A 27,214-nucleotide genomic window follows, 5' to 3' on the forward strand; every position below is an offset into this window, starting at 1 on the left:
CTGCGTAACAGCTGTATCTGTTTTTCCTATAAATACAAGGTCTAAAAATTCAACCTGAACAGGATCATATTTTTCAGTGAATTCAAATTAAATTCATTAATTTTTATGTAGTTTAGAAACTCCTTAAGAGATTTGACATCCCCTTTCCAAACCACAACGATGTTGTCTATGTATCTCTTATAGAGTTTAATATTTTCATGATATTTCTCACATTGATAAATATATTTCTCTTCCCAACTACCCATAAAAAGATTTGCAAAGCTGGGAGCAATCACGGTCCTCATTGCTGTTCTACAAGTTTGTATAAAAAAATTATCCAAAAATGTAAAATAATTATGGGTTAATATAAATTGGATAAGATTACAAATAAAAACTCCTATGGGATTCTCTCATAGTATCATCCCCATTCAAATATTGTCTAGTGGCCTCTATACCTTTCTCATGTTCGATAGACATGTACAGTGACTTGTACGTCAATAGTGACCCATATATAATCTTCACTCTAAATAAAATCCTGAAAAATATGTAAAATACTGGTAGTATCCTTCATATAAGATTTCAACTGTATCACATAATTTTTTAAAAATATATCAACGTATTTCGAGGCATTCAATGTAATTGAATCTATTCCGGCTACAATAGGCCGTCCAGGAGGCTTTATCAGACTCTTCGGTAAAAAGTAAAAAATAGATACTGTAGGATAATTTATCATTAAATTCATCTTTCACGATAATCCCTTCATGTAATGCCATAATAATTATCTCCCTTAATGCAGATACAAAATTGTCAGTAGGGTCTCCACTAAGCATCCTATATGAGTTGACATCACTTAAAAGCCATTAAGCTTCTATCACATAATCTTCCCGGTTCATAATTACCAGACTCCCTCCTTTGTCTGCTTGTTTAACTACCAGATTGTGATTGGTTTGTAGATCATCCTTTCTCTTGCAATAAGGTTTGGGGACAAAAAAATCCTCATTATCACTGTCTAGTCTATCTAAGACTGAAAATCTATTTCTTTAAGTATTCTGATCAAATCTTATGGTTTTCTTATTACCATCATATCTCAGTGTTTGAGATCTCTTTCTTTGTGGAATAGTAGACCATGATTCATTCTGTTTACTCAATCTATTGTGATCGGGATTGGATTTATACAATTTGTTAGGAGTCCTTTTCCAACTTTTACCTTTATCTTTATTATAATCATTTTTATCTCTGGCAAATTTCCTCTCTTTTATCTTTGCCACATTAATTTCTATATAATTAACTTTCTTATTAAGAACTTGTTCATTCGCCTCAAAATCTTTTTGATCTTTATATGAATCTAAATGCCGTTCTTTTTCTTGTATTCCACTCTAACATTGAGACCATTTTTCTTTTTTCATGAATAATTAACTGAATAAGTTTCTTAGAACATTCGTGCAATGTAGTATCCCATTCTTTAAATAAAGTTAGGATCATCAGAACTAAAAGTAGGGGTTTTGTTTATACGTAATCCCCTAGGTATACGTTCAACTTTAATATATTGTTCCAAGCTTTTGATGCCCCACTATAACTTTGTTTCCTTAATTAGGGCTTTTTCTTAGTCCCAAAATAAATTATCTAAATCATTATCTGATATCTGATTCCTCTCACACGAGAGTTTGTATACAAGACAGCTGATGCCGGGAGCACGCACGCGCAAAATGGTATGACGCGCTATATTAAGGAGCTCATATCGAGCATTAGTATATGCTATTTTTCTCCTGATGAAGTCTGTGACATTAGCGGACGAAACGCGTTGAGACATTATTGAACATTATTGGACATGTTATGTGACACCACCAGGACTTTGCTCTATTTTGGAATTGGGTCACCATTCGAGTTTTACAGATAAGCCTTTTTTATTTATACCTAATGTGAGTGTATTACTTGCTGTACCCAATAAATACTGTTGTGTTTACAATATTACACTATTTGGATTCCTTCTTGATCTTTTATGAGATATATGCCTGGAAATTGAAGGAGTCCTGGATACAGATCTATTATACAGATAAGCTTTAAAGATTGTATATTCGGTACGCTGCTATACATAAGTGGGGATGGTGTGTAATGTTCACTATTTTTGAGATGCACTTTCTCTGAAAACCACCTGGATATTGATGAGTTTTACAAGATTATATATTTGGTACGGAGACTCAAATGAGTGGGGTGCACTGTGTGCCTATATTTGAAAACACATCTTTTTGGTGCACTTATCCCTTTTGGTCCAATCATCTCTCTATGGTGTTATTTGGTGTTTTAAGTGTATTTATACATCACACCACTCTCTGGATATATTCATTCACACAGTATTTTATCACTGTGGGCCTGATTCATTAAGGATCTTAACTTAAGAAACTTTGTATTTAAGTATCCTGGACAAAACCATGTTACAATGCAAGGGTTGCAAATTAGTATTCTGTTTTGCACATAAGTTAAATACTGACTGTTTTTTCATGTAGCACACAAATACATGTAGCTTATTTGTACACTGAAATTTAAAGTTGATATTTGTGTGCCCCTTGTCCTCTTGTTTCATATATATATTATATTATATTATATATATATATATATATATATATATATATATATATATATATATAGTGGCAAGAGCCCGCTACTGCAGAAGCACACGTGAACAACTTCTTTCTTTTTATGTAGTTTTATTGTCAGGATGGTAAATGTTTTGACACCGTACAGATTTCACAGCAATACTTGGAGACCCTAAACGCTAGCTATACATAGACCAGCTCTCTCTCAGGACCAGCCAGCTACCCCATCGTTGGTCTCTCTGAACAAGTGATACAAACAAGCTTTTATACCTGATACTCCTCCCCCAGCCTTAGCTTGATGGACAGGTGACACACCCACATTCTCTTTAAAAGGAAACGCCCATCACTGGCTCTGTTTGCACTAACAGACAGACACACCCTGTCTGTTTGCAGAGAGGAAGGATTTCAAATCATGTAAGTTAACCAAACTTAAACTATTGCTTTTCATACATAAGTCTTTACATTGAATCTAGGTGCGTTACTGCACAAATGTTTTACTCTATTTCCCTGCTTTCTCTGCATATTGCCAGCTAAATGCCTCCTTTTGTTACAATATATATATATATATATATACACATAGAGATAGATTGATAATATTTTAACATGAAAAGGCTGATGTATATATTCTTGTGGGCAGAATGCTATTACAGAATGTTTATCACAAAAATGCTTTGGAAAGGAGCATTATTTGTTCCACGGACCACCAGTTGCACAGTCATGTTCTCTTACAAATAATTTTTGTCTCCCACTGTAGGTTGCTAATGGTAAACTAGATGAGCATTTTCCACTAGCTGTGTGGCAGACTGGCTCTGGAACACAGACAAACATGAATGTTAACGAAGTTATCAGTAACCGAGCCATTGAGATGATGGGTGGAAAACTGGGAAGCAAAGATCCTGTACACCCTAATGATCATGTTAATAAAAGCCAGGTATATTTAATATGACTTTGCATTTAAAGGTCTAGATCATGCCTGTCCAACCTGCGGCCCTCCAGGTGTTGTAAAACTACAAGCCCCAGCATGCTTTGCCAGTAGACAATCTGTTGATGGCTGGAAGGGCATGCTGGGACTTGTAGTTTCACAACATCTGGAGGGCCGCAGGTTGGACAGGCCTGGTCTAGATGAAAAGGTTTTGACAATTCTAAATCTGTTCCACTGCTGTCCCATAATTTACAGTCTGAATATCCGTACTTTTCTGAAAATCCCATGTGGGCTGCAGCTTCTTCAAAGGTCTTTAGTTCAACTCAACATCAATGAACTTGCTTAGGTTATTAGGATAAATGTTTGATTTCAAGTTCAAATAATTGTTGTAGGTATACAACCACTGCTGAAATAAGTGCTACAACCAAATGCAAGTTTCAGGGCTTATGAAGTGCTTGACTTTTTTCATTGCAGAGTTCAAATGATACTTTCCCCACAGCAATGCATATTGCTGCTGCAAAAGAGGTTCATGACATTCTGTTACCAGGACTGAAAAAACTTCATCATGCTTTGGAGGCAAAATCAAAAGAATTTGCAAATATTATTAAAATTGGCCGTACCCATACACAGGATGCAGTGCCGCTTACTCTGGGACAGGTATATTCTGCAAATTGCAGTAATAAAGCATTTCTATTATGTAAAACACTTTTTTGTGAATTTACTGAACTGCCAAGGCAGATGTATTCCTGTCTGTGTCACTAAGACGCCTAACATGTGTGCGTGCCTCTGGAGATGAATACAATAACTTAACCTCTGTGCCCAGAGTGTGTAATTAGGAACCCTGGCCTCTTGATCATTTGTGGGGCAGGGTTAAACAGCCTAGTGCTAGAATCCTAGAGATGGCATTGCATGTTGCCCCAGGTGTAATACCTCCATGTGTGGTTCTGGGCTCTGTCCTTTCCATTCCCCTTGGGCAACATTTCTGACCAATTTTATTTCGTTTATGTTCTTATTTTCAATAGGAGTTCAGTGCATATGTGCAACAGATTAAATATGGAATTATTAGAATTGAATCTGCATTACCAAGGGTCTATGAACTAGCTGCTGGTGGCACAGCAGTTGGAACGGGGTTAAATACTAGAATTGGATTTGCTGAAAATGTTGCTGCCAAAGTAGCTGAACTCACAGGTAAAATAGCGTTGATTTATTTTTATTACCAATGATTAACGAATACATCAAATAAAACAGGACCCAATGCACGGCGGGCGGGGGCAAGTAGGTTAGCTATTCATTTTCTGACTTAGAAGATTGTTTAATATACAAAGTCCTCTGGAAATTGGATAATCATGGGCTCAACAATAACCAACAAACATGGTTTGGGGTTTAGGGTGGTTGTTTAATTAGCAATTAGCCCTATCACATAAGACACTTAATAGGTTATTATAGATTAGATTGTCTTTGTATGTTTTAAAAAAAAAAATAATAATTAAATTTTTCATACAGGATTACCATTTATCACTGCCCCTAACAAATTTGAAGCTCTTGCTGCTCATGATGCTTTGGTTGAATTGAGTGGAGCCTTAAACACTATTGCCTGCAGCTTAATGAAGATTGCCAATGATATTCGCTTTCTTGGATCAGGACCACGGTCAGGTCTTGGAGAATTAATTTTGCCAGAAAATGAACCTGGAAGCAGTATTATGCCAGGTAATACCAAGATTGTTTTGTTTTGTTGTTATCTTTAATAAACAGTTTTATTGGGTTTTTCAAAAGCAAAAAAAGGGAGCGCAAACATACAGTAAAGCGATCAAGAAGCATGTAGACATCTGCATAAAGCGTACAGTGTAAAACAAGACAGTACAACAATGGGAGAAATAAAGAGGAAGAGTAGAGATAGAGAATGGGAAGATAGCAAAGAGGGGGGGGGGGTGCGGAGTCACAGGTCGAGGAAAAGAATGAAAGGGTAGCTTGAAGAATCAAGATATACATAATATGGTTGTGACAGGTGAAAATCTTAGAACAACAAGGGGGAAGAGGACCTGTATTACTCAGTCGAAGAACTCCAGACACAGTTACATTTGACAGGGGTATGATGAAGGATGCTCATGATGTATTCCATGTGGTAAACCTGTCATATGCAGTTAATAATAGATGGGAGAGAAGGCAGCTCTGGATTTTTCGAAGAGAGAGGGATTTGGCATTTCACAGCACTAAAGATATGTGTAATGAGCTTTTGGGTGTGTTTAGGGACACCAGGAATAGAGCGAGGGAGTAAGGAGAGTTGGAGGGTAGAGGCAGGAAGAGAGACTTGGGTGATATTGGAGATTAAACAGTGAATAGATTGCCAGAAGGGAATCCATTTCAGCCAATGCCACCAGATGTGAGACAAGGTGCCAACGTGTCCACACAGGCGCCAACACAGCTGAGAAGCACCAATGTATATGGCATGGGGGACTAAGTACCAGTGATACAAGAAAAACAAAATTCCAAGCATTGTCACAGATTTTTACACAAAACAAGGTTTTAGATAGGTTCAGACGTATTTTGTCCCAATCCTCCGGGGTGAGTGTCTCCCCGTATGTCCTCCTCCCACATAAGTTTGTGAGGATGTTTGGGGTGGTGGGGGCGTTCTGTATTTCAAATTGAGATGGTAAAAAGAGGAGATGAGTCCTCTAGAAGAGGATTTGAGGGTACAAAAGGTTACCAATGGGGAGGTCAGATGGATATCAAAGCCAGGGCGTTGGACTGTGCAATAAGGTGGCGAAGTTGGAGATATTGGTAGAAACAGGAGAAGGTGATATTGAAGTGCATCTATATGCCGTTGAATGAGTTGAGTAGGTGCTAAATCTTTGAGAAATTTAATGTCATGTCGCGTCCAGTGTGGGAATTGGGTCGGGCATAGTCCAGGGGGGAAGGATGGATTGTTCCACAGAGCAGTCATACGCCATGCGTTGGGTGCCCTATCACAGGATGTAACAGTGTATGACCAACGCCAAGGGGGGTGGGGGGGAGGGACTGCGAAGAGGCCGGTGTTGTGGTTTAAGCCATAAGAGCGATGAGAGTGAGTATTGGTAAGGGAAGCCTCAATGCCAACCCAGACCCTACAACCAGGAGGCAAATGAAGGAGGACAAATTGAGTGAAATGAGTGGCTCGGTAATATTTAAGAAAGTGAATCCTCCCTCCTGAGTGGGTTTGTGAAGAACAGGTACTAATACATAGATTGTATATACAATTCCTAAAGAGGAAAGAATTTATCTCCAGCCGAGAAGAATATAGAACCAGTAGCTCGTCCGTGCCAGGGAGATCGTGTGTACCCAATGTTAAGTGTATTTGCTCAAAAAACAAATGCTGCAATGTCTGTTCGGACACGGAGTACGTCCGGATGGGTCAGTTAATGATAAATAAGCAAAATCCAGTTTGCGATACAGTGACCATGGGTTATTAGTAATGATGATACTTGCTGTTTGTCCTCAGAGTGGGTGCAGCCGCGCGGCAGTCTGGGGTGAGTCTGTAGACGTCTATACTGAAAACAGCTGATTACAGATGACGTGTGTTCAGCGCCTGGGTCCGGACCCAGGCGCTGAACACGCGTTATCTCTAATCAGCTGTTTTCCATATAGATGGGGTCCGGACCCAGGCGCTGAACACACGTCCTCTGTAACGTCAAGCTGTTTTCCGTATAGACGTCTACAGACCCACCCCGGACTGCCGCGCGGCTGCACCCACTCTGAGGACAAACAGCAAGTATCATCATTACTAATAACCCATGGTCACTGTATCGCAAACTGGATTTTGCTTATTTATCATTAACTGACCCGTCCGGACGGACTCCATGTCCGAACAGACATTGCAGCATTTGTTTTTTGAGCAAATACACTTAACATTGGGTACACACGATCTCCCTGGCACGGACGAGCTACTGGTTCTATATTCTTCTCGGCTGGAGATAAATTCTTTCCTCTTTAGGAATTGTATATACAATCTATGTATTAGTACCTGTTCATTTATTATATGATCGGTTTTTTTGACAGATCTATTAAGATGCATTTTTATGTTATTTTAGAACTGTCATTTTTTTACAATAAGACCTAGGTCTGATATACTTCATGTCAAAATGTATGGTTCATTGTAATAAATTTATATTCTATTTTATTATACCTTCCACTGCCGATCTATATGTCTCCATTCACTGGTTATTGATTGCATCATTAATTTCAGCACAGTAGGATAGAAGTCAATGAGCGCCCAGCATTTTTCTGTTTATATTTACAATAAGGGAGGAATACCCTAAGCCGGTGCAGCTCTTGCAAACCTCAGGTAGAGAGCGCGATTCCAGTTTATAAAAAAAAAAGGTGATTCATCATGGAAAATGACTTTACCCCAGTCCTCAGCAGTCCAATCCCTGTACCTTTTGCAGAGTATCCTTCTGTCCCTGATGCTTTTCCTGGAGAGAAGTGGCTTCTTTTCTGGCTTTCTTGACACCAGGCCATCCTCCAAAAGTCTTCGCCTCACTAGGCGTGCAGATGCACTCACACCTACCTGCTGCCATTCCTTAGCAAGCTCTGCACTGGTGGTGCCTGATCCCACAGCTGAATCAACGCTAGGAGACGGTCCTGGCGCTTGCTGGACCTTCTTGGGCGCCATGAAGCTATCTTCACAACTATTTAACACCTCTCCTTGAAGTTCTTGATGATCTGATAAATGGTTGATTTAGGTGCAATCTTACTAGCAGCAATACCCTTGCCTGTGAAGCCCTTTTTATGCAAAGCATTGATGACTTCAAGCGCCACCCTCCTTTTTAAAGCTTTCATTCTGAGTTAGAATAACAATCGGCATGACAGAGTATTCTCCAGCCTTGTCCTCGTCAACACTCTCACCTGTTACTGAGAGAATCACTGACTTGATGTCAGCTGGTCCTATAGTGGCAGGACTGAAATGCAGTGAAAATGTTGTTTTGGGATAAAGTTCACTGTCATGGCAAAGAGGGACTTTTAAATTATTTGCAATTCATCTGATCACTCTCATGACATTCTGGAGTATATGCAAATTACCATCATAAAAGGCAGCAGACTTTGTGAAATGTAATATTTGTGCCAAGACTGTACTGTTGTAATGATTTGTTTTTTAGTAGCCTGAATGGTTATTTTTTTTTAGATATTACCACTGTTATGAAATATTGTTTCACAGTTTGCAATTTTCTACTTTTTATTTTTAATAATGTCTATTAGAATTAAGATATTTTCTTTCTCCCCTGTACAGGCAAAGTGAATCCTACACAGTGCGAGGCTGTTACTATGGTAGCTGCTCAGGTGATGGGTAATCATGTTGCTATAACAATAGGAGCAAGTAATGGACATTTTGAATTAAATGTTTTCAAACCTTTGATTGTAAGTAATCACTATTCTGTTATTTGTTTAGATTGCATCGCAAATGGGCTAAGACAGAGCAATATCACAGACAGCAAAATTACATTAAAGTTGAAGAGTCTCTATTATGGCTACTTTATTATATATTATATTATTAGGCTTACAAAAGTAGGTAAAATACCAAAATGAGGAAATAAAAATATTCTAGCAGTTTAAAAATATTCAACATTTCACCTGGAGTACAAAAATCTGTTTTTGTTCTTACATATTTTCCAAGAGCACTGCTCTTAACTAAATGATTTCTATTGATGTCAATTTTCTTTTCTTTATTAAATAATTAAATACAATTGGATATTGTACATTAAATTGAAAGGATTGAAGCAGATAATTGTGTACCCGATGAAATGGATTGGATTGGATTGGATAGTATGTTATCTAGGTACACCAGAGTATTTTCATCTGGTACTCTTATACTTTTCTTTTCTATTAAACCTAGAAATGTAGTTAATGCCCTAAATATATATTGTAACATACTTTTGGATATTGTACATAATCAAATTAGAAATAAAGCAACATTTGTTTTTATTATAGTGAATTTGAGGGTTTTATAGATTAAACAAGCAGTTATGATGGCTACATTCACATCTGTATGCTTAAATAGCACCTAAAACTGCTTTCGATGCATTTGTTTGTGCTTTAAGCAGTATTTCATTTAGTTGATTTAGTCTAAAAAGTTTATAGATCAAAAATAGAGCATGCCACCTTCTCAGTTCTTCAATACAGAGTCAAAATTACAAAATGCAATACTGTTAATCTATGTCATTGGAAGTAATATACAATATTCTAATTTTGTGCATTAGCATATGGATAGCATGTTATAAGAGCTTGGGTGTAAACAAACTGTTAGTACTGGGTCCTTGATCCCTATGCTAAACATCAGATATTCGTATATATATTAGGGATGTGCACAGGCCACTTTTCGCGTTTGATTACCTTCAGGTTTTGGGTTCTATTGGGTTTTGCCAAAACAACCCCTCAAGGTTTTGGGTTCTGATTTTTTTTTTTTTTTTTTTTTTTTTTTTTTTTTTTTAAAGCATAAAAACTGCTAAAATCCAGATTTTTTTTTTTTTTTTTCACTCCTACGCTATTATTAACCTCAATAACATTCATTTCCACTCATTTCCAGTCTATTCTGAACACCTCACAATACTGTTTTTAGGCCAAAAGGTTGCACCGAGGTAGCTGGATGACTAAGCTAAGCGACACAAGTGGGCGGCACAAACAAGTGGCCCATCTAGGAGTGGCACTGCAGTGGCAGACAGGATGACAGTTTGAAAAACTAGGCCCCAAAGAGCACATAATGCCAAAAAGAGGCGCAAGATGGAATTGTCCTTGGGCCCTCCCACCCACCCTTATGTTGGGGAAATAGGACATGCGCACTTTAACAAACCAATCATTTCAGCGACAGGGCCTACCAAACTACTGTGGCTGAAATTATTGGTTTGTTTGGGCCCCCACACAAAAAAAGCAATTCATCTCTCCCTGTACAAATTAGTGGCGCTATATAAATAGCTGCTGCTGATGATGAAGTGTATAGGAGAAGAGACAACTAACCATACACATACTAAAGGTCTCAGGGGTAAATGCTTTTCTCCATCTGGTCCCAGCAACAAAGCAGGGGCTGAGGTGCCAATGTATTTTGTGCAAATTTAACCTCTCTGAAATTCAATAAGAGAGCACCTTTATCTTGTCATACCATGATCTCTTAGGAAATACGTTTAGTTGTCCTGTATTGCAAGTGAGGTTTAGTTGTGTTTACGTTCAGATTATTTCTGGTATTTGTGATGTACAATAGTTAACTAACGCTCTGGAATATCCTTGTGTGGAAGAGGTAGAGAAATACAGAGAGAGACAGACATACAGTGTGTTCTGCAAACACATTAACTTGAAGCCAGAAGCAAATGGTCCTTTCTCACTAGGGCCAGATGGAATTGGGAAGGTTGAGCATTTATCCACCTCTTTCTTTGCCAAGTAGAACATTGTGTTTCTAGACACATGCTTTGTGGTCAGCTCTGCCAGTACAATATTCTTCTGCAACACCAGCCAGTACATGAGTGCAAAGTTCCATCTGCCACTACTGAAAGAGTTAGGAAAAATAGCCTCCCCCACCCGCCGGCTGCAGCCTATTCTGTATTTTAGACTATTTTCAGATAGTGATGCCTTCTGCCCTTGACAGATGCCACTGGCCTTCCGAACCCTTCCCAACATGATGCCAGTGTGCAGACTTTTTAAAGTGGTGAATACTTTAACACTTTATTTTCCACAAAGCCCTTCTGATACCAAATAATATTCTGTATTTGTAAAATCTAATACGCTATGTATTTATTACATCTGTATGAAATAATCACATAAAATGACTGCTTGCTATTTTAATTTTGCACTAAAATGTCTTATTAAACAAGCCTGCTATTTTTCCCACTGCAAAAACTTAGAAAATAAGAGAAACAAAGTAATATATTAATATTGGCTTCAGTTATTGCAAAATATTTATTTTAATGTTTTTTATTTTATCATTATGGGGTTTTCTTGAGCGAATTTAAGATGATAGAGGGAGTACTGATATGTATTTTTTTTTTCCTAGACACCCTCTTCATTCCAATATATAATAGTGTAATTATTCTATAAAAATCAAAATTGCCCCATATTTTATTAAGCAGAGGAAGCTAGCATGTTATTGGTTGTTGCTTCCCACTGTGTGACTCAGGAATGTACCCCAAAAAACAACAGGGGGTGACAGATACAAATAGGACAGACATGCTTCAGTATGCTAGCATTTGAGTTCTTACCTCTCCATGCCCGAGTGAATAATATGAATCCGGATCTCGCGAGATCCGACGGCGGGATGATGACGTTTTGCCTTGTTCTGAGTTTTGCGTCGGGCGGGAATCCCCGAACAGTGCTCGGATCGGCACTGTTCGGGGGTGTTCGGATTTCGGAAATCCGAGCCCGCTCATCCCTAGTATATATGCTCTGTCACGGTACTTTCTGTAACATCTGAGAGTGGTCCATAGGGATCATTTATCCATAGCTTAGGCTCTATTTGCTCACTGGAGGGTAGGCATAGCATTATCACCAGATGGTTTTTGCAAGACATTAGATTTGTACAGTTTAACTTTTTACTTTATTTTGTTTTTCTTTCTTAGTCTGTCATACCAGTCTTATTTGAAGCGTACTGTATTAACTCTCTTTATGGGCCATTGTATGAAAAATGGATTCTTCTCCTAAACATATTTACGCAACTATTGCAGCCCCGGATATTTACATAGAATATGTAATCAGCAAGATCTTCTGAGTATAACTGTAAATATGTGTTCTTTATTTAAGGTCTGACACAGTCCTAGGTCCCAGGAACAAGTGTTCCTCTACAGATTTTATTTTTCCATGCCTCAAACAATATATAAAACTTCAGAATGTGAGCAAGAAGGAGTAGACCCAGAGTTGGCACTACACTCTTGTGGAAGAGACACATTTTTAATGACAAAAGTTGATATTTCTCTTTCCTACCATTGGGGGGACACTGCGGTACATTGGAGTATAGTAGGTGGACTAGGAGTTTAGGCACTTATAAACTTGTAGAATCCACACTCCTCCCCTACTATGCCCCTCCTCTGTCACTGTAAGCTCAGTTTTTGTTAATTGCCTTAGGAGTTAGAGTGCTTCTGTATAAACTCCTATGTTTAGTGATAGTTATTTGTCATGTTTTTATTTTTTGTCCATTCTCCCATTTAGGTGCAGCGTGTCGGCTTCCTTCACTCGAGTCCCAGCTCTGGGATAAGCAGCCTGCGGCTCTCCTTACCCCCTACACCGCTGCCGGCAATCATGTTTTCCTTCCCCTAGCGAAAACGAGCAGCGGAGGATATTTAGATACCCTTATCAGATCTGCCTAGATCGGCAGAATTGTGAGCTGATGTGTCGGGCGGGAGTGAAGCTGCCAAGCCCCTCCTCCCGACTGGACTGACTTGCTGGAATTTCCCTTGGGCAACGAGCAGTCTATACAGGGGATCAGTCATCCAATTGCACTCCATAGGAGGCAATGTACTGACCAGAATAGCAGCTTCTGGTCTGGGCACTATTTTTTACCCTGCAGCACTTGGACACCAGCTGACAGCCATAATAGAGAGAGGCTGTTCGGCTGTGTATGGAGGTGACCATTAGGGAGGCGGTCCTGGGGGCAGAATCTTATCCCTTATTCTCCATGCCTTGGCAGGCTTCACAAAGGGCAGTCATTTCCTAGACACGCATTGCAGCTCTACAGATTGCTCTGCACGCCATACCCTACTGTACCTCTCCTAATTGGTACCTCTGTATTTGGTGACATATGTTGGTGCTTTTAGCGGAGTTTTCTCCTTATATTTATGTGTTTGACCTAGTTTTTCTCTCAAAGGACAGAACTTTTTTCATAGTGCTGGGTCCCAGGGTGCTGATGTCTTACACTCAGGATTTACGTACTTTACATACTCTGTCACAAATCCTGGAATACATAGAGAGAATATCTATATATTGTATATACAATTTTAATTTTTTTTTACAGAGTGACAAATTTATAACATAGCACCATGTCTGATAAAGGCACCTCGAAGGGTAAGGGACCCGCTGGAACATCTGTGCAAAATTATATATGTGCAATGTGTAATGGTAAATGATCTTTTGGACAGTCTGAACCAGACGCCCTGTGTGCAGCCTGCGAGGCTGAGAGCCGTGAACGCCATGCACTCACCCTGGCGTCGACAGCATGGAGGAATTGATCGCTAGTGACATCCATAGCTGAACTCACTAAGGTGATGTTGCGGTCTACAGAGGTTTGTGATTCTTCTCCTTTCTTGACTGCACCACACACACAGTCTATGCATTTGCTCCCTGTAGCAGGTGGTTCTTCCCAGCCTGAGGCAGAATTGCCAGTATCCCTGACCAAATCCACCCAGGGTTTGACACACTTGTTTACTGTCTCCCACAGAAGTAAGCACGTAATTCCGGACTCTTTTCAGGCCCCTAATCCGGATTTCGAACACTCGTTGGCTGAAGAGGGCGAGTTGCTTTTAGAATCAGACGAATAGGATGCATTGGGCGCAGAGGAGTCTTCCTCAGCACACAATGTGGATAATCTTATTATGGGGGTCAGACACTCATTAGGCTTTGCGAAGCCTGAGGCTGGGGATCCCTCCGTTTTCAATTCAAAAGAGCTAAGAAGCAGGTTGTTTATTTTCCCTCATCCCCTCAGATGTTGGACATGGTGTCTGGCGCTTGACAGAAACCTAATAAACAGTTTCAGATGCCGGGCATATTCAGATTTCTCTATCCTCTATCGGAATCCTCTGTCGGTATATGGGAGGAAACCCCTAAGGTGGATCCCCCAGTTGCTTGTTTGTCCACTTCTTAGGCTATTCCTGCACCGGGCAGGGTCTCTCTACGGGATCCAATGGACAAAAAATGTGACCTTATTCTCTGGTTAAGTAGCGGCAGGTACCTTGTTTAGACCCAACATGGCCATAGACTGGGTTGATAAAGCCATTCAGCTGTGGTCAGAACAGTTGGTCAAAGATCTCCAGGATAATGTACCTAGAATTGAGCTTCTTATATTAGCAGGACACATCCATCTATGGATGTGGTGTCAGTCAGCTCTAAGTTCTCGGGCCCCATCATTGCAACCCGTCGTACCTTGTGGTTATGCTTCTGCTCGGTGGATGCGGACTCCAAGCGCACCTTGAAAGCTTTGCCCTTTGATGATTTTACATTGTTTGGGTCTTTATTAGAACGGATTATTCAGGTGGCCACAGGGGGCAAGAGTACCTCTCGTTAGCTCCACTAAACCGAGACAGTCTCATTTTCTGTCCTTTCTGTCTTTCAGGAGAGGTTGTGGAGCTCCTTCTAGACGCCAGTCATTGGCCTCTAGAGGAGCGCAACATAAAAGACGGTGCTCGGCCAGACGTGGAACCCCCAGGACAGGGGACAAGGCTGCTATATGACTGGATCTCACTCCAGGATACTGTGGTGGGGGCTCGTCTACTACACTTTCAGGAGTGATGACGGGTTTTTAACCACAGACACTTGGGTGCGGGGGATTGTAACATGAGGTTATATCATCGACCTAGTTCAGTTCCCCGCAAGATGTTTCTTTACCACAGTTCTTCCCTCTTGCGACATTAGGCACAAAGCACTTCAGGACGCCATCACGCTCAAAGTAATTATCCCAGTCCCACAGCAGGAAAGAGGAAGGGGTTTTTACTCCACTCTTCTGGTCCCCAAACCGGACAGTTCATTCTGTTCCATACTAAATTTACAGTCCCTAAACAAACAGGACCGCATGCTCAGGTTCCGCATGGAAATGGCAGATATGTTGCTGGCTATAGCAGTGTGCTGGGGGATCTCTCTGTGTGTTTGTTCCTTTTAGAATAACCCCACCCTTTCATGCACCTGCTATAGCCTATAAATTGATTTGAGCAACTTACACTTCTTTATCCGCATGGTAATTGCAAGCATGGAACAGGGAGAGACATCAGGGATGCCCATTTACAAATATGGGAGGGACATCAATGTCTCCTCCGCTTTGCAGTACAGAAACATCTTTTTCAATTCAGGGCTCTACCCTTCGGCCTAGCCACTGCCCCAAGGGTCTTCACCAAGGTGATGGCAGGACTTTTGCGATCCCAGGGAGTCACTATCATTTCCTGTGTGGACGATCTCCTACTGAAGGCGCCGTCCGCAGCTCTTCTCTTACTCAATATCCAGATCACCATTGACTTTCTAGAGGAGCACTGGTGGGTGCTGACCCTAACCAAGTCCTCGCTCAATCCATCTCGGCAGATACAGTTTCTGGGTCTCAATTTCAGCACGGTAACCCAGAAAGTCTACCTTCCAGACGACAAGGTCCTTTCACTTCTGCACAAGACCAGGACTTGTGAAGAAGTCCATGGTGTCGGTGATCGAGCCGCAGCTCTTCGCACAATTCCACTCATGACGTCTCCAGAGAAAGATTCTTCTAAAACGGTCCGACTCTCACGAATACTTGGACAGGCAGTTAATTAGACTGTCCAGAGCCACGTGCTTCTCTCTCATAGTAGTTGAGCAGACTTGGACCCTGGTCACCACACACGCCAGTCTGTCCAGCTGGGGTGCCAATGTTGGGTCTCTCAGGTTTCAGGGTCTCTCGTCCCATCAGAAGACCACACTATCCATCAATGTCCTGGAACTCAGGGCAGTTCACAGAGTGTTACTTCAGGGGCAGAGATTTCTAACCGAGAAAGCCTTAAAGATACAGTTGTACAATGCCACATCAGTGGCTTATCTGAACCACCAGGGAGGAACGTGCAGCTCCAATGCATTGCTAGAAATATCCAGGATCATGTCCTGGGCGTAACGTCACATTCTGATAATCTTTGCCATTTTCATACCAGGGGGTGGACAATTGGGAATCAGAATTCCTCAGTCGTCACAAAGTCCATCCCTGGGGGTGGTCCCTTCACAAGGCTTCTGATTCAGCATTGGGGCTCTCCAGAGATCAACCTCATGGCTTTTCCTCTAAATTTTCAGGTTCCTTTTTATTTCTCAAAAGCAAGGAATCCTCGAGCGGGGTACACAGATGCCATGACGATCTCATGGTGTTTCAGTCTAGTGTATCTGTTTCCTCCATTCCCAATGCTTCCATGGGTGCTTAAAAGTTAAATAGAGAACGTATCCCCGTAATCCTGGTGGCTCCAAATTGACCATACAGGGCATGGTTCTCTGACATTCTGGGAATGGCAGCAGAGCCTCCCCTCCGTCTTCTGGTTCATCCAGACTTTGTTCAGGACCCTCTTCTCTGCCATTATTTAGATCAGCTGAATTTGTAGATGTGGCTGTTGAGACATTGATTCTCAGGGCAAGAGGAGTGTCAAAGAGTGTAGTGAGTACCATGATCAGAGCACGAAAATCTTCATCTTCTGCAATCTATCATCGGGTCTGGAAGGTATACATCCTCTGGTGTGAATCTCAGTGGTTTCACACTTCCTGCTTTCACCTTCCCTGGTTGCTCTCCCTTTTACAGTTCGGTCTGGATAAGGGTTGGCCTGCCTCAAAGCGGTCCATTGTTCGCTGAATCACTTCCACCATTCGCTTGGCTTATATCCGTCCATCTCGCCCTGTTCCGGAATCCTTGAGGGGTGGATTCCACCAGGGTTCTAGATGCATCATGGGCGGCGAGTCTTAGTCCACCTATTATACCCTAATGGTGTCCCCCAATGTAGTCAGAGAAACCAATTTCATCTTATCTGTCGACACTGCTACCATGAGTTGTGAGAGTGGAGGTGGAGTTGGCACTTAACAGGTTACCTTTGTTAATGTTAAAATTAAGTGTTAAGGGAGTTGGGCTTATTTTCATGACAGGAAGAAACTATTATTTTTTTTCTCTAAAGATTTTAACTTAAGTGTTTGAGCAGTGTGCTCTGTTAGATGACAGAGCACACTTAGACAGTGAGAGCCGGGCGACGCTCAATTACAATGATAGTGTTTATTTTATTTTTATTAACCTAAATCGATCAGCTCTGACAAGCAGATTATAGCCGCTGGCAGGCTGCAAAAAAAAAAAAACCTGTATGCCAGCGCTGCCAGAACGGCAAATCGGAGCTTCGGGGGCCCCAGGTTGAATTATACCAAGTCCCTTCCTCAGCAAAGGAGGGGGGTACTTGTGTAATAGGAAAAAAAAACAGCCACCAGAAATCTTCTAATGATGACTGCTACATAACATAGATGCAGCAGATTGCCCTCTGTAACAGCAGAAAACTCAAGGAGGAGCAGGATAAAAGGTGCAGTTGGAGGATACTAAGGACAGAGTTTCCCCCCTGCAGTCTGAAGCAATAGGTCTGTTCCAAGGGCGCCAAACACTGCCCAGGAAAAGAGCTGCAGACATTTTCTGAGTTGTTGAAAGACCTCTCCTACTCCATAAGAATCTTAGCCTTCCAATCAGGCTAAGTACCATTTTTCTTACATCACTGTATTATAGATAGGGGTATATTGAAATAGAGTTGTTGCAATAGAATATTTTACAAAAATATAGAATACTAATTGCATAACACATAGCCTTTGCAAGAGATACTAACTTTTGACTCTGTCATAGATTAGTTAGTATCTCTCTGTCTGCTTGTGAGTGATTGCCTGCATTTCATGCTTTTACTGTTATACTATTCCCTTAAAAAAAAAAAAAAAATGTCTGATAAGGGAAAGGCACCTCGGGCAAAATATTATACCTGTTCCAAGTGTAAAGCGGGGGTACCCTAGTCGTGCAGGGTGAGGTTAGCGCACCGCCACTAGCAGAAACGCCAGCATGGGCAAATGCGCTGACACAAGGGTTAAGACATTGGTTAAGCCACTATCTAAACCAACAGATATTCCAGCAGTTGCAGCAGTTCTCCCCTCTACCTTAGTGGCAATTGACCCCCTAGTAACAGGTGGACCCCGAGTCCACTGACTTGGGACAGGCTGGAGCTACATTGGTCTGCACCTCACAAGACCCATCAACAGGAGAACTGCTTGGTCGGCTTCTCTAGTTAGAGGGCTGGATAGGTTAAACCAGTTCTTGGATGCGCCAAGGCCATAACCCAAAAAATAACACCTATCCACTAAACCCCTTCCGACCCTTTCTGATTCGGAGGGATCATCCGAAGAGGAGGGTGAACTGATAGAAGACTTTCATTCTACACAGGTCTTAGACCCAGAAGAGTCTTCCAGATATCAGGGTATTGACGACCTGCTGGTAGCAGTTCGTCAGAATTTAGGTATTCTTGATCTAGAAGATACTAGAACATCAGATCAATGTATCTTCAAAAAAGCTAGAAAACGTGCGAATTGCTTTCCTCCATCAGTAGAACTGAAGGAAATAGCGGAAGCATCCTGGAAACAGCCAGATAGGAAATTTACTGCTTTCTGTAGTTATCTGGCTTTGTATCCATTGGGAACAGATTTCAAGGGTTGATTCACCGGTGGAGCGCTTAGCGCAACACACCACACTCCCTACTTCAGGGACATCCACCCTGGAGGATAATACTGACCACAAAATTGAGAGATTTTTAAAGTCCATCACACTGCGGCAGGTACGTCATTCAGACCTATGTTTTCATTGGCATGGGTTGCCAGGGCTATGGAAACATGGGCCGACCAATTAGCAGCGAGTCTGCAACATTCAGAATTGCAATCGCATAGACTGAGAACTGTATAGAGGTAGGCCTTCCTACTCCACGAAACGTCCATATCACGCTCCGGTCCCACATACGGGCACCTGTCTCTTTTCCTGCCTCTCACAGACCTTGAAACCGGCATATCCTGGCATCGGGCTCAAACCATACGTCACCCTGCAGTCGGATCTGCACAGGTGCAGAGTCTGTTTATCCTTCGAGATCTCCTCTCTTCCCTCATTGGCTATGGGATTATGGAGCACTATTTAAACCTTTATGTACACCCGTCTGATGTCTGTTCTTCAAGCTCACTTCCTGTGGTTCTAGTTCCTGTCTTCCTCCTGGTTTGCGTTTGGTTCTGATAGTATGCTCTCAGCTCATGGCCGGGATTGAACTACCGCTGTTCCAAGTATCTCTGTTACCATCTCCTGAGTACTACATCTTGTCAGCTTCGGTTCTCTCACCGCTACCTCTCAGCTGCTACTGTTCCTGTGACTCCTCAGCTGTTGTCCTGAGTTACCATCGCTACTTCAGTCTGCTCTCAGCTCGTGGCCGGCATTGTATTACCACTGTAACAGCGTCTCTACCACTTACCTTCTGGCTTCAGTGTTTGCCTCCTAGCATCTCCTGGCTCCTCCACACCACTCTGCTGTCCACTCACTCGCGGGACTGCGACCTGCAGGTTCGGTGACGCTAACACCATACTTCCTTGCAGGGTTTCTGGTGAATAGCACCTACCTGTTAGACTCAGTGCCTGTGAGTGGGCCTGTGAGTGGGCCTTGCCATGTCCAGCAGAGTCTAGGCATCCATAGTCCAGCCTTGACAACCATGACAGTCCATCTCCTAAGCTTGCAGAATAGCAGTCAGTTTGGCAGTCTCCTTCCCCTCCTCGCGGCTGCGGCAGTGGGTGGACATCTGCTGCTGTTCAGAGATCAGTGGGCAGCGTCCTCAGAAGACCGTTGGATTCAGGGGAACATGACAAGAGGATACGTGATAGATCTATCAGGTCCGATACCTTGTCGGTTCTTTGCAACCAGCATACTCCGTGACCCTCGAAAGAAAGAGGCGTTGCTTACATGTGTTGCCTCTCTTTTTTCCGGAGTCATCTGCAAGGTTCCAGAACACCAAAATAGACGGGTTCTACTTAAATCTCTTTTTGGTCCCAAAGCCAGACAGCTCGTTCCGGCCCGGTGCTAAACCTAAGGCAGTTAAACCAGCATCTACGGGTGGTCAGGTTTGGAATGGAATCCCTCAGGTCAGTCATCAATGGACTGGAACAAGATTAATTCATTGCATCTATAGACATTAAAGATGCCTTCCTTCACATACCTATCTGGAAGGCTCATCAAGCCCTTCTCAGATTTACAGTGGGACGTCTCAAAACCAATTCAGAGCTCTCCTATTTGGCCTTTCGACAGTGTTTACAAAAATAATGGCAACCTGTCTTTATTCCAGAGGAGTGCAAATAGTGCCCTATCTGGACAATCTGCTCATAAAAACCTCCATAGCTCTCCAGCTGAATCGGATGGCTAATAAATCGAGAAGTCACAATTGATTCTGTGCCAGAAAATCACCTGAACCTAACGGCTCAGGTGATGAGCACAAGCAGACCGTCTGTCCACTTGTGCATGCGTCTTTTAGGACAGATGGTATCGACCTTCGAGACCATCCCTTAAGCTCGGCTGCACTCACGATGCTTCCAATGGAACCTCTTGAGGAAGTGGTCAGGATCCCATCTGGAATAGGAGAGACAACTGATACAGTTGTCACCAGAGGCGAAAGCTTTCATTGGATGGTGGGCAGTCCAGGACAATCTGACAGTGGGGAGGTCCTTTGCCCCATTGTCCTGGTTCTTAGCACCCACAAACGCAAGCCTGACAGGATTGAGGCTATGGTACTTCAGTTGCGGCTCCAGGGACTCTGGACTGTTTCGGAGGCTTTGCTCCCCATCAACATTGTTGAGCTAAAAGCCATGCTAATTGCTTTAAAGAACGCCCAGGGGGATACTTCAGGGACACCCAGTCTATCTGCAATCCGACAATGCAAGGGCAGTCTTATGTCAACAGACGCGGGCGCTAGAAGCGTGGGAGCAATGAGGGAGGCTGCTCAGATTTTGACCTGGTGCAGAGAACCCGCTACATCAGCAATCTTTATCCCAGGAATCCAAAACTGGAAGCAGACTTTCTCAGCCGGCATGCAATATTGTCGGGAGAATGGTCAGTCCATCCTGAGGTCCTTCCAGTCTCTGGTTCTACGATGGAGGATGGCATCTCGTCACAACAGGAAGGTGCCCTTGTTTTGCTCTCGAGCAAGAGACTCCTTGGCAGTGGCCATTGACGTTATGACAATGCCAGTGGACTTCAGGTTGGGATACCTGTTTTCTCCCATTCTGATGATTCCCAAAGTCCTTTGACGAGTTTGGTACGCAAAAATTCTGGGATTAGCGGTAGGTCAAGGTGTGAAATTGCCTCTTCGACCTTCTTCAGCAAGGATTATTCACACATCAAGAATTGCCTCGGCTCAATTTAATGGCATGGCTGTTGAGGCCAGCATGTGGAGGTCCAGAGGCTTCTCTCCACTAGTAGTGAACACCCTCTGCCTAGAAAACCAGTTTTGGCACGTATTTACCATCGCATCTGAAAAACCTACATCAGATGGTGTGAAAACCGAACATGTCACACAGCTGCCTTTTGTCTTCCAAGGGTTCTGTCTTTTCTCCAGTATGGCTTGGATGCGGGCCTTCGTCTAGGCTTGCTGAAAGTACAGATATCGGCCCTCTCATTATACTTTCACCTGCGCCTGGCAGACATGCCGGATGTCAGGACCTTCTTGCAAGGAGTCCTACATATCCAGCCTCCATATGTTCCTCCAACGGCCCCCTGGGATCTTAATCTGGTGCTAGATATGCCTCAAGGGCCTCCTTTCGAACCATTGCGCACTGCACAATTAAGGTTCTTGACTAGGAAAGTTGTATTTCTATTACCTAGTGCATCGGCTTGTAGAGTGTCAGAATTGGGTGCTCTCTCATGTCGTGAACCAAAGATTATCTTTCACGATGATAGGGCGGTTCTCGGAACAGTTCCTGCTTTCCTACCAAAGGTGGTGTCCAACTTTCATGTGAACCAAAAAATAGGAGTTCCGGTATTTATGGGTGGCCCACAGTCTTCAGGGACAGGTTCTATGGAGTCTCTGGATGTGTCCAGGGCTCTAAGAATTTATGTCAGGAGGACATCAAAGATTCATTATTTGTTTTGTTTGACTCTTCTAAACGAGGATGGCCGGCCTCTAAGCAATCAGTTACTAGGTGGCTTACTTCTACTATTAAGCAGGCTTATGTCTGTGCTAACAGACCTGTGCCAGATCGTATTGTAGCCCAGTCTACCCATTCAGTGGGGGCGTCCTGGGCTGCACGAAATGGGGCCTCCACTGATCATTTATGCAGAGCAGCCACATGGTCCTCGGTCCATTCTTTTTACCAAATTTTATCAGTTCAATGTGTTTGCATTAGCAGACGCAGCTTTTGGCAGCAGTGATCTACATGCCAGGCGGTCAGAGCGGTCCCTCCCTTAAGGGCGCTGCTTTAGAACATCCCGATGGTAGCAGTGTCCCCCAGATAGGATGAAAGAGAAAAGAGGATTTTTATACTTGCAATAAATCCATTTCTCTGATCCCATCTGGGGGACACTGCGTTCCCTCTCTTCTGCTGTGTGTTCTTGGATTGTTTGACTCCCCTTCCTTGGGGCTTTATAACTAAACTGAGGAGCTACAGGGGTTGCAGAGGGGAGGGTTTGTCAGCTTTGATACATTAACAAAATTAACATGTTAAGTGCCATCTCCACCTCCACTTTCACAATTCATGGTAGCAGTGTCCCCCAGATGGAATGAGGGAAACAGATTTATCGCAAGTATAAAAATCCTCTTCTTTTTTTTTTTGTTTACTTTATACAATTAATATTTACTTATTTATTTTTCAACATAGAGGCCAGATGCCAGGACAGTGATCCATGTCTCCCCTCTATATTCCACAGTTTCACATTTAATAAAATGATTGTCGGCTGGTTTGGTGGCAGTTGCTGCTTAATGTTCAGTGTTGAACTTTCTCCCCGGGCTGGAGAAAAGTCTTCAGTGATCTAATGTTGTCGCTAATTAGTGGCAAGCCAAGGCAGATTTTCTTTTTGTATTTAAACTGTTCTTGTTGTGTTGTGTCTTCTCTAGTCGGAATTTTTATGTTTTGTTTTTTTCCTTTCCAGGTAAAAAATATTCTCAACTCAATCAGGTTGCTAGGTGATGCATCCGTTTCATTCACTGATAATTGTGTTGTTGGAATACAAGCAAATACTGAAAGAATCAATAAACTGATGAATGAATCTTTAATGCTTGTAACTGCTCTTAATCCACACATAGGTAAGAACTTATATCAAATGTATACATTTAGAATACATCATAAGATCTAAACAAAAATATATTGAAATCTATGTATCATTTTTTACTGTGATGTATTTAACTGCAGAGACAGTTCATGTAAAAATAATAGTTCTTTCACATTAATTAGTCCTTTCAACGGGCAATGCTTCTCAGCAGTTACAGATCATTACACAGCATTTTCCTCACGACTTTTGTATTGTACTGTTCATTCCCTATGGATTGTGCTTGACAATCTGATTTACTTTGCACTAAGCCTTCAAAGCCATAATGGTGACTTGTGTAACTTTATGACTGAAATGGTCAGCCACCCTGTAAATAAAGTATACTTTATAGAAATTGATCTGATATTTGATGCCAAATTTGTTCTTTCATACATCATGTAGCCCAAATACAGGAAACAAAGTCTAAGTAATGTAGCAAATAAATATTAAAGAGGTAACTTTTCTAAAATTATAAATAAATAATTTTCAGCATGCTTGACTTATGTTTTTTTGCTATTGTGATCTAATGATTAAAATTGCTGCCCAATTTTATAATGAAGAGCTTCATACTGTCTATAGTCGGTGAACAAAATATATACACAGACTTACTTAATTACATGGTGCATTGTGCACAAATGTGCTGTAAGCCAAAGCAACCACTTAAATATTTACTTTATTTTCTAAACTGCACTTGGAGAAATGAAGGCCGAATGTGCACATCATCGTTAAATATGCCTCTATGTGAAATGAAAGCTCTACTTTTAGATTGTATCACAATTAGTAAGATTTAAAAAGGACACAGGTCTATCAATTTCAAATCCCTCTTAACATTTATTTTAATCTGCACCCACTAAAAAATTGACTCTTTTGAATGTCACCAATAAGTGGGAAGCCCATGCGTGAATGGCTTTAGAGTCAAATTACACGCACCTTTTACTGGCCCAGTGCATACACACATACAGTATTCTGACAGTAAATGGTGCGGGTCCAGTTGATATTCATCTGGATACTTGTCTATCCCTCATTTCCCTGGCAGCTGATTGTTAGAAAATCACAATTTAAGAGGTGATGTTCTAGTAAAACAATATGGAGTTTATTGAAGTACACCACATATAATGATGGACATTAAAGCACACTGGATTTGGCAGTAATCAAAAAGTAGACTGATGATAACACAGGCACTGATGCAAAGCAGGAATATGACAGAGTCTAGCAATCCCCGTGGAGCCCTGTAGAGCAAGCAAATGATAATTACAGCAACCTGCCTATGGATACTGTGTGGAGGTATATGAATAGCATGAGGATGCAAAGTCAAATATCAGTGAAAGCTGAGCCAGGAACCAGCAGACTATAAGGGGCCAATTCAATTAGGCCACGTTAGTCTATGAATAACGCAGCCTGCACACTATTACCGTTAGTACGGTAAAAGTGTGCAGTATTAGTACGGTCATTTAAACGTTTTGCTCGCACCTCTTGGGGGCCGCGAGTAAAAATCTGGGTTAAAATTAAGGTATTAAAGATAATAGCACTAACGCTGCGTTAATCCTAGACTAACGTCGACGAATTGGATCGGTCCCTAAGATTGACAAAATGAATGTGCCTGCATAATTAATTCTCATAACCTTTAACAAACCGCAGATTAGTTATTGTCATACCATTATTCATCATCTTACATTTCTGTTCAGCAGTGTATGTACAGTATTATATTTAGATATTGCTAAAATGTAGACACTGAAACAGCTGCTGTTACTAGCAGAGCTTATTATACCTCCAGGGTGAAGTAAATGCCAGGAGCACCCTGGTCATTTGTGGAGTCTGAGCTGAAGGAATAGTTTTACAAACGGACCCTTCATATGACATGTAGTGAACATGACAGGACCTGAAACCATAGGTGGAGCCAAAGCCAGATCTGTGTTCTACAGACAGAAGTCCAGTGTCCAAGATTATATTGTTGAACAATAGACAAAGCCAAGAATGATCACATTCACTTGGCCAAGTGTAGATAAAGGTAAAATCCACATATAGTTTGAAGACACCAAGAGCAAAATGCCTCCATGCTGGCTTTCGTCCACATCGTCATCAGCTCTTTATATAGCGCTACTTATTCCGCAGCGTTGTACAGAGCACTCATTCACATCAGTCTCTGTCCCATTGGAGCTTAGAGTCTAAATTTCCTAAAATACAGACAGAGACAGAGCGACAGAGACACTAGGGTCAATTTGAGCGCAGCCAATTTACCTACTAGTATGTTTTTGTAGTGTGGGAGGAAACCGGAGCACCCGAAGGAAACCCACGCAAACTCGGGGAGAACATACAAACTCTACACAGATAAGGTCATGGTCAGTAATCAAATTCATGACCCCAGTGCTATGAGGCAGAAGTGTTAAACACTAAGCCATCATGGTGCCCAGCTTTTGAAGCGTAGTTCAACTCTGAATTAATCTTCATAAATAAGACTACACATCACTTCCACAACAAAAGCTACACTTCTATTACAGCTCTACACACACACAGTCACATCTTGAAATTCTGCATGTACCTTGAACCCATCAGTGTTTACAGACCTTGGGCATCCTCTGTTTCAGGCCTGGCCAACCTGTGGCTCTCCAAGGGGTTTTGAGACTACAAGCCCCAGCATACTTTGATGGTAAATAGCCAGCCGATACCTGGCAATGTAATCTGGGACTTGCAGTTTCACAACACCTGGAGAGCCACTAGTTGGGAAGGCCTGATCTATCAACTACAATAATATATTGTGTGAGCATGTATGCAACATTATAGTATAAGAAATCATTTTTTTAAAAATAGCAAAACATATTCATCTATATTACAAAACAAAGGTAGATCTATCTATTTATTAACATTTCTTGAAGTCAATACTGCAGTAAAGTCCTCAGAAATGCATTGTAAAATTACTAGATATAGTAATGCCATAATTATAATTGTGTGTGTTTTTGTTTATTCTTTCATTTTACAGGATATGATAAAGCTGCTAAAATTGCCAAAATAGCCCACAAGGAAGGTGCTACATTAAAGGAAACAGCAATAAAACTTGGATTTCTTACTTCAGAGCAGTTTGACCAGTGGGTTAGGCCAGAAGACATGCTTGGTCCAAAATAATCTGAACTGTAAATGTCAAGCCTGAGATATTTTTTGTTAGTCTGTGTAAATAAAAGTCAATTACAGCTTTGGTCCCACTGTAATATAGAGATTTATTTTGTGTCCTTGTCCACTTTCGACAGGATAGTTTTCAGGGCACCTTTTGTTTTATATGTAATATATCAAATAAAACTAGTGCAGTGGTACTAGTATTGGAAGATCTGCTCACTGGCAGTGTTCCTTTAAATGAGGTGCACAGAAACAGGTAGTTGCGGTGAGCACAACCTTAATTCATCAAATGTATGCAAAGGTACTACACTGCTGTGATTGGCTATATACAACTTAAACCCAAACACTGGAGCACACTTCTTATTTAGCGGAGATGCCTATTTATCTTAACTGCAAAATCCCCTTCCACTATCTAGTTATACACTGTCTGACTGACTGGGACCCTCTCAATTCTGGAGACACTTATCCATAGGGACTTTTTGAGACAGTTCATTCACTTCCTCCAGCTAGCAAGAGCTTTCTATTTCACTGCTACTGTCAGAGCCTGTGAGTAAGTGAGTGGTTGGCTGGCAGATGTAACTATATGCCTAAAGACTGTAACACCACACATATAAATCCCTGGTAGCTCTGGATGGT

The 27,214-nt window shown here is 41.7% G+C and overlaps 1 protein-coding gene across 2 annotated transcripts in view; it reads left to right on the plus strand.

Annotated features, from left to right (window-relative positions):
• FH (fumarate hydratase) overlaps positions 1 to 26,673 on the plus strand; it is a 42,694-nt gene extending 16,021 nt beyond the window's left edge. For both annotated transcript variants that reach the window (XM_075203494.1, XM_075203495.1), the window contains exons 4-10: positions 3,328 to 3,504; positions 3,970 to 4,152; positions 4,518 to 4,683; positions 4,999 to 5,202; positions 8,756 to 8,883; positions 23,315 to 23,468; positions 26,448 to 26,673. In XM_075203494.1, coding sequence (XP_075059595.1) covers positions 3,328 to 3,504; positions 3,970 to 4,152; positions 4,518 to 4,683; positions 4,999 to 5,202; positions 8,756 to 8,883; positions 23,315 to 23,468; positions 26,448 to 26,590 — 1,155 coding nt within the window. In that variant the 3' untranslated portion in view covers positions 26,591 to 26,673. The remainder of the gene's footprint in view (positions 1 to 3,327; positions 3,505 to 3,969; positions 4,153 to 4,517; positions 4,684 to 4,998; positions 5,203 to 8,755; positions 8,884 to 23,314; positions 23,469 to 26,447) is intronic.
• The last annotated feature ends 541 nt before the right edge of the window (positions 26,674 to 27,214 follow it).

The sequence above is a fragment of the Mixophyes fleayi genome, chromosome 3 (genome assembly GCF_038048845.1).
Source record: "Mixophyes fleayi isolate aMixFle1 chromosome 3, aMixFle1.hap1, whole genome shotgun sequence".
NCBI lineage: Eukaryota > Metazoa > Chordata > Amphibia > Anura > Limnodynastidae > Mixophyes > Mixophyes fleayi.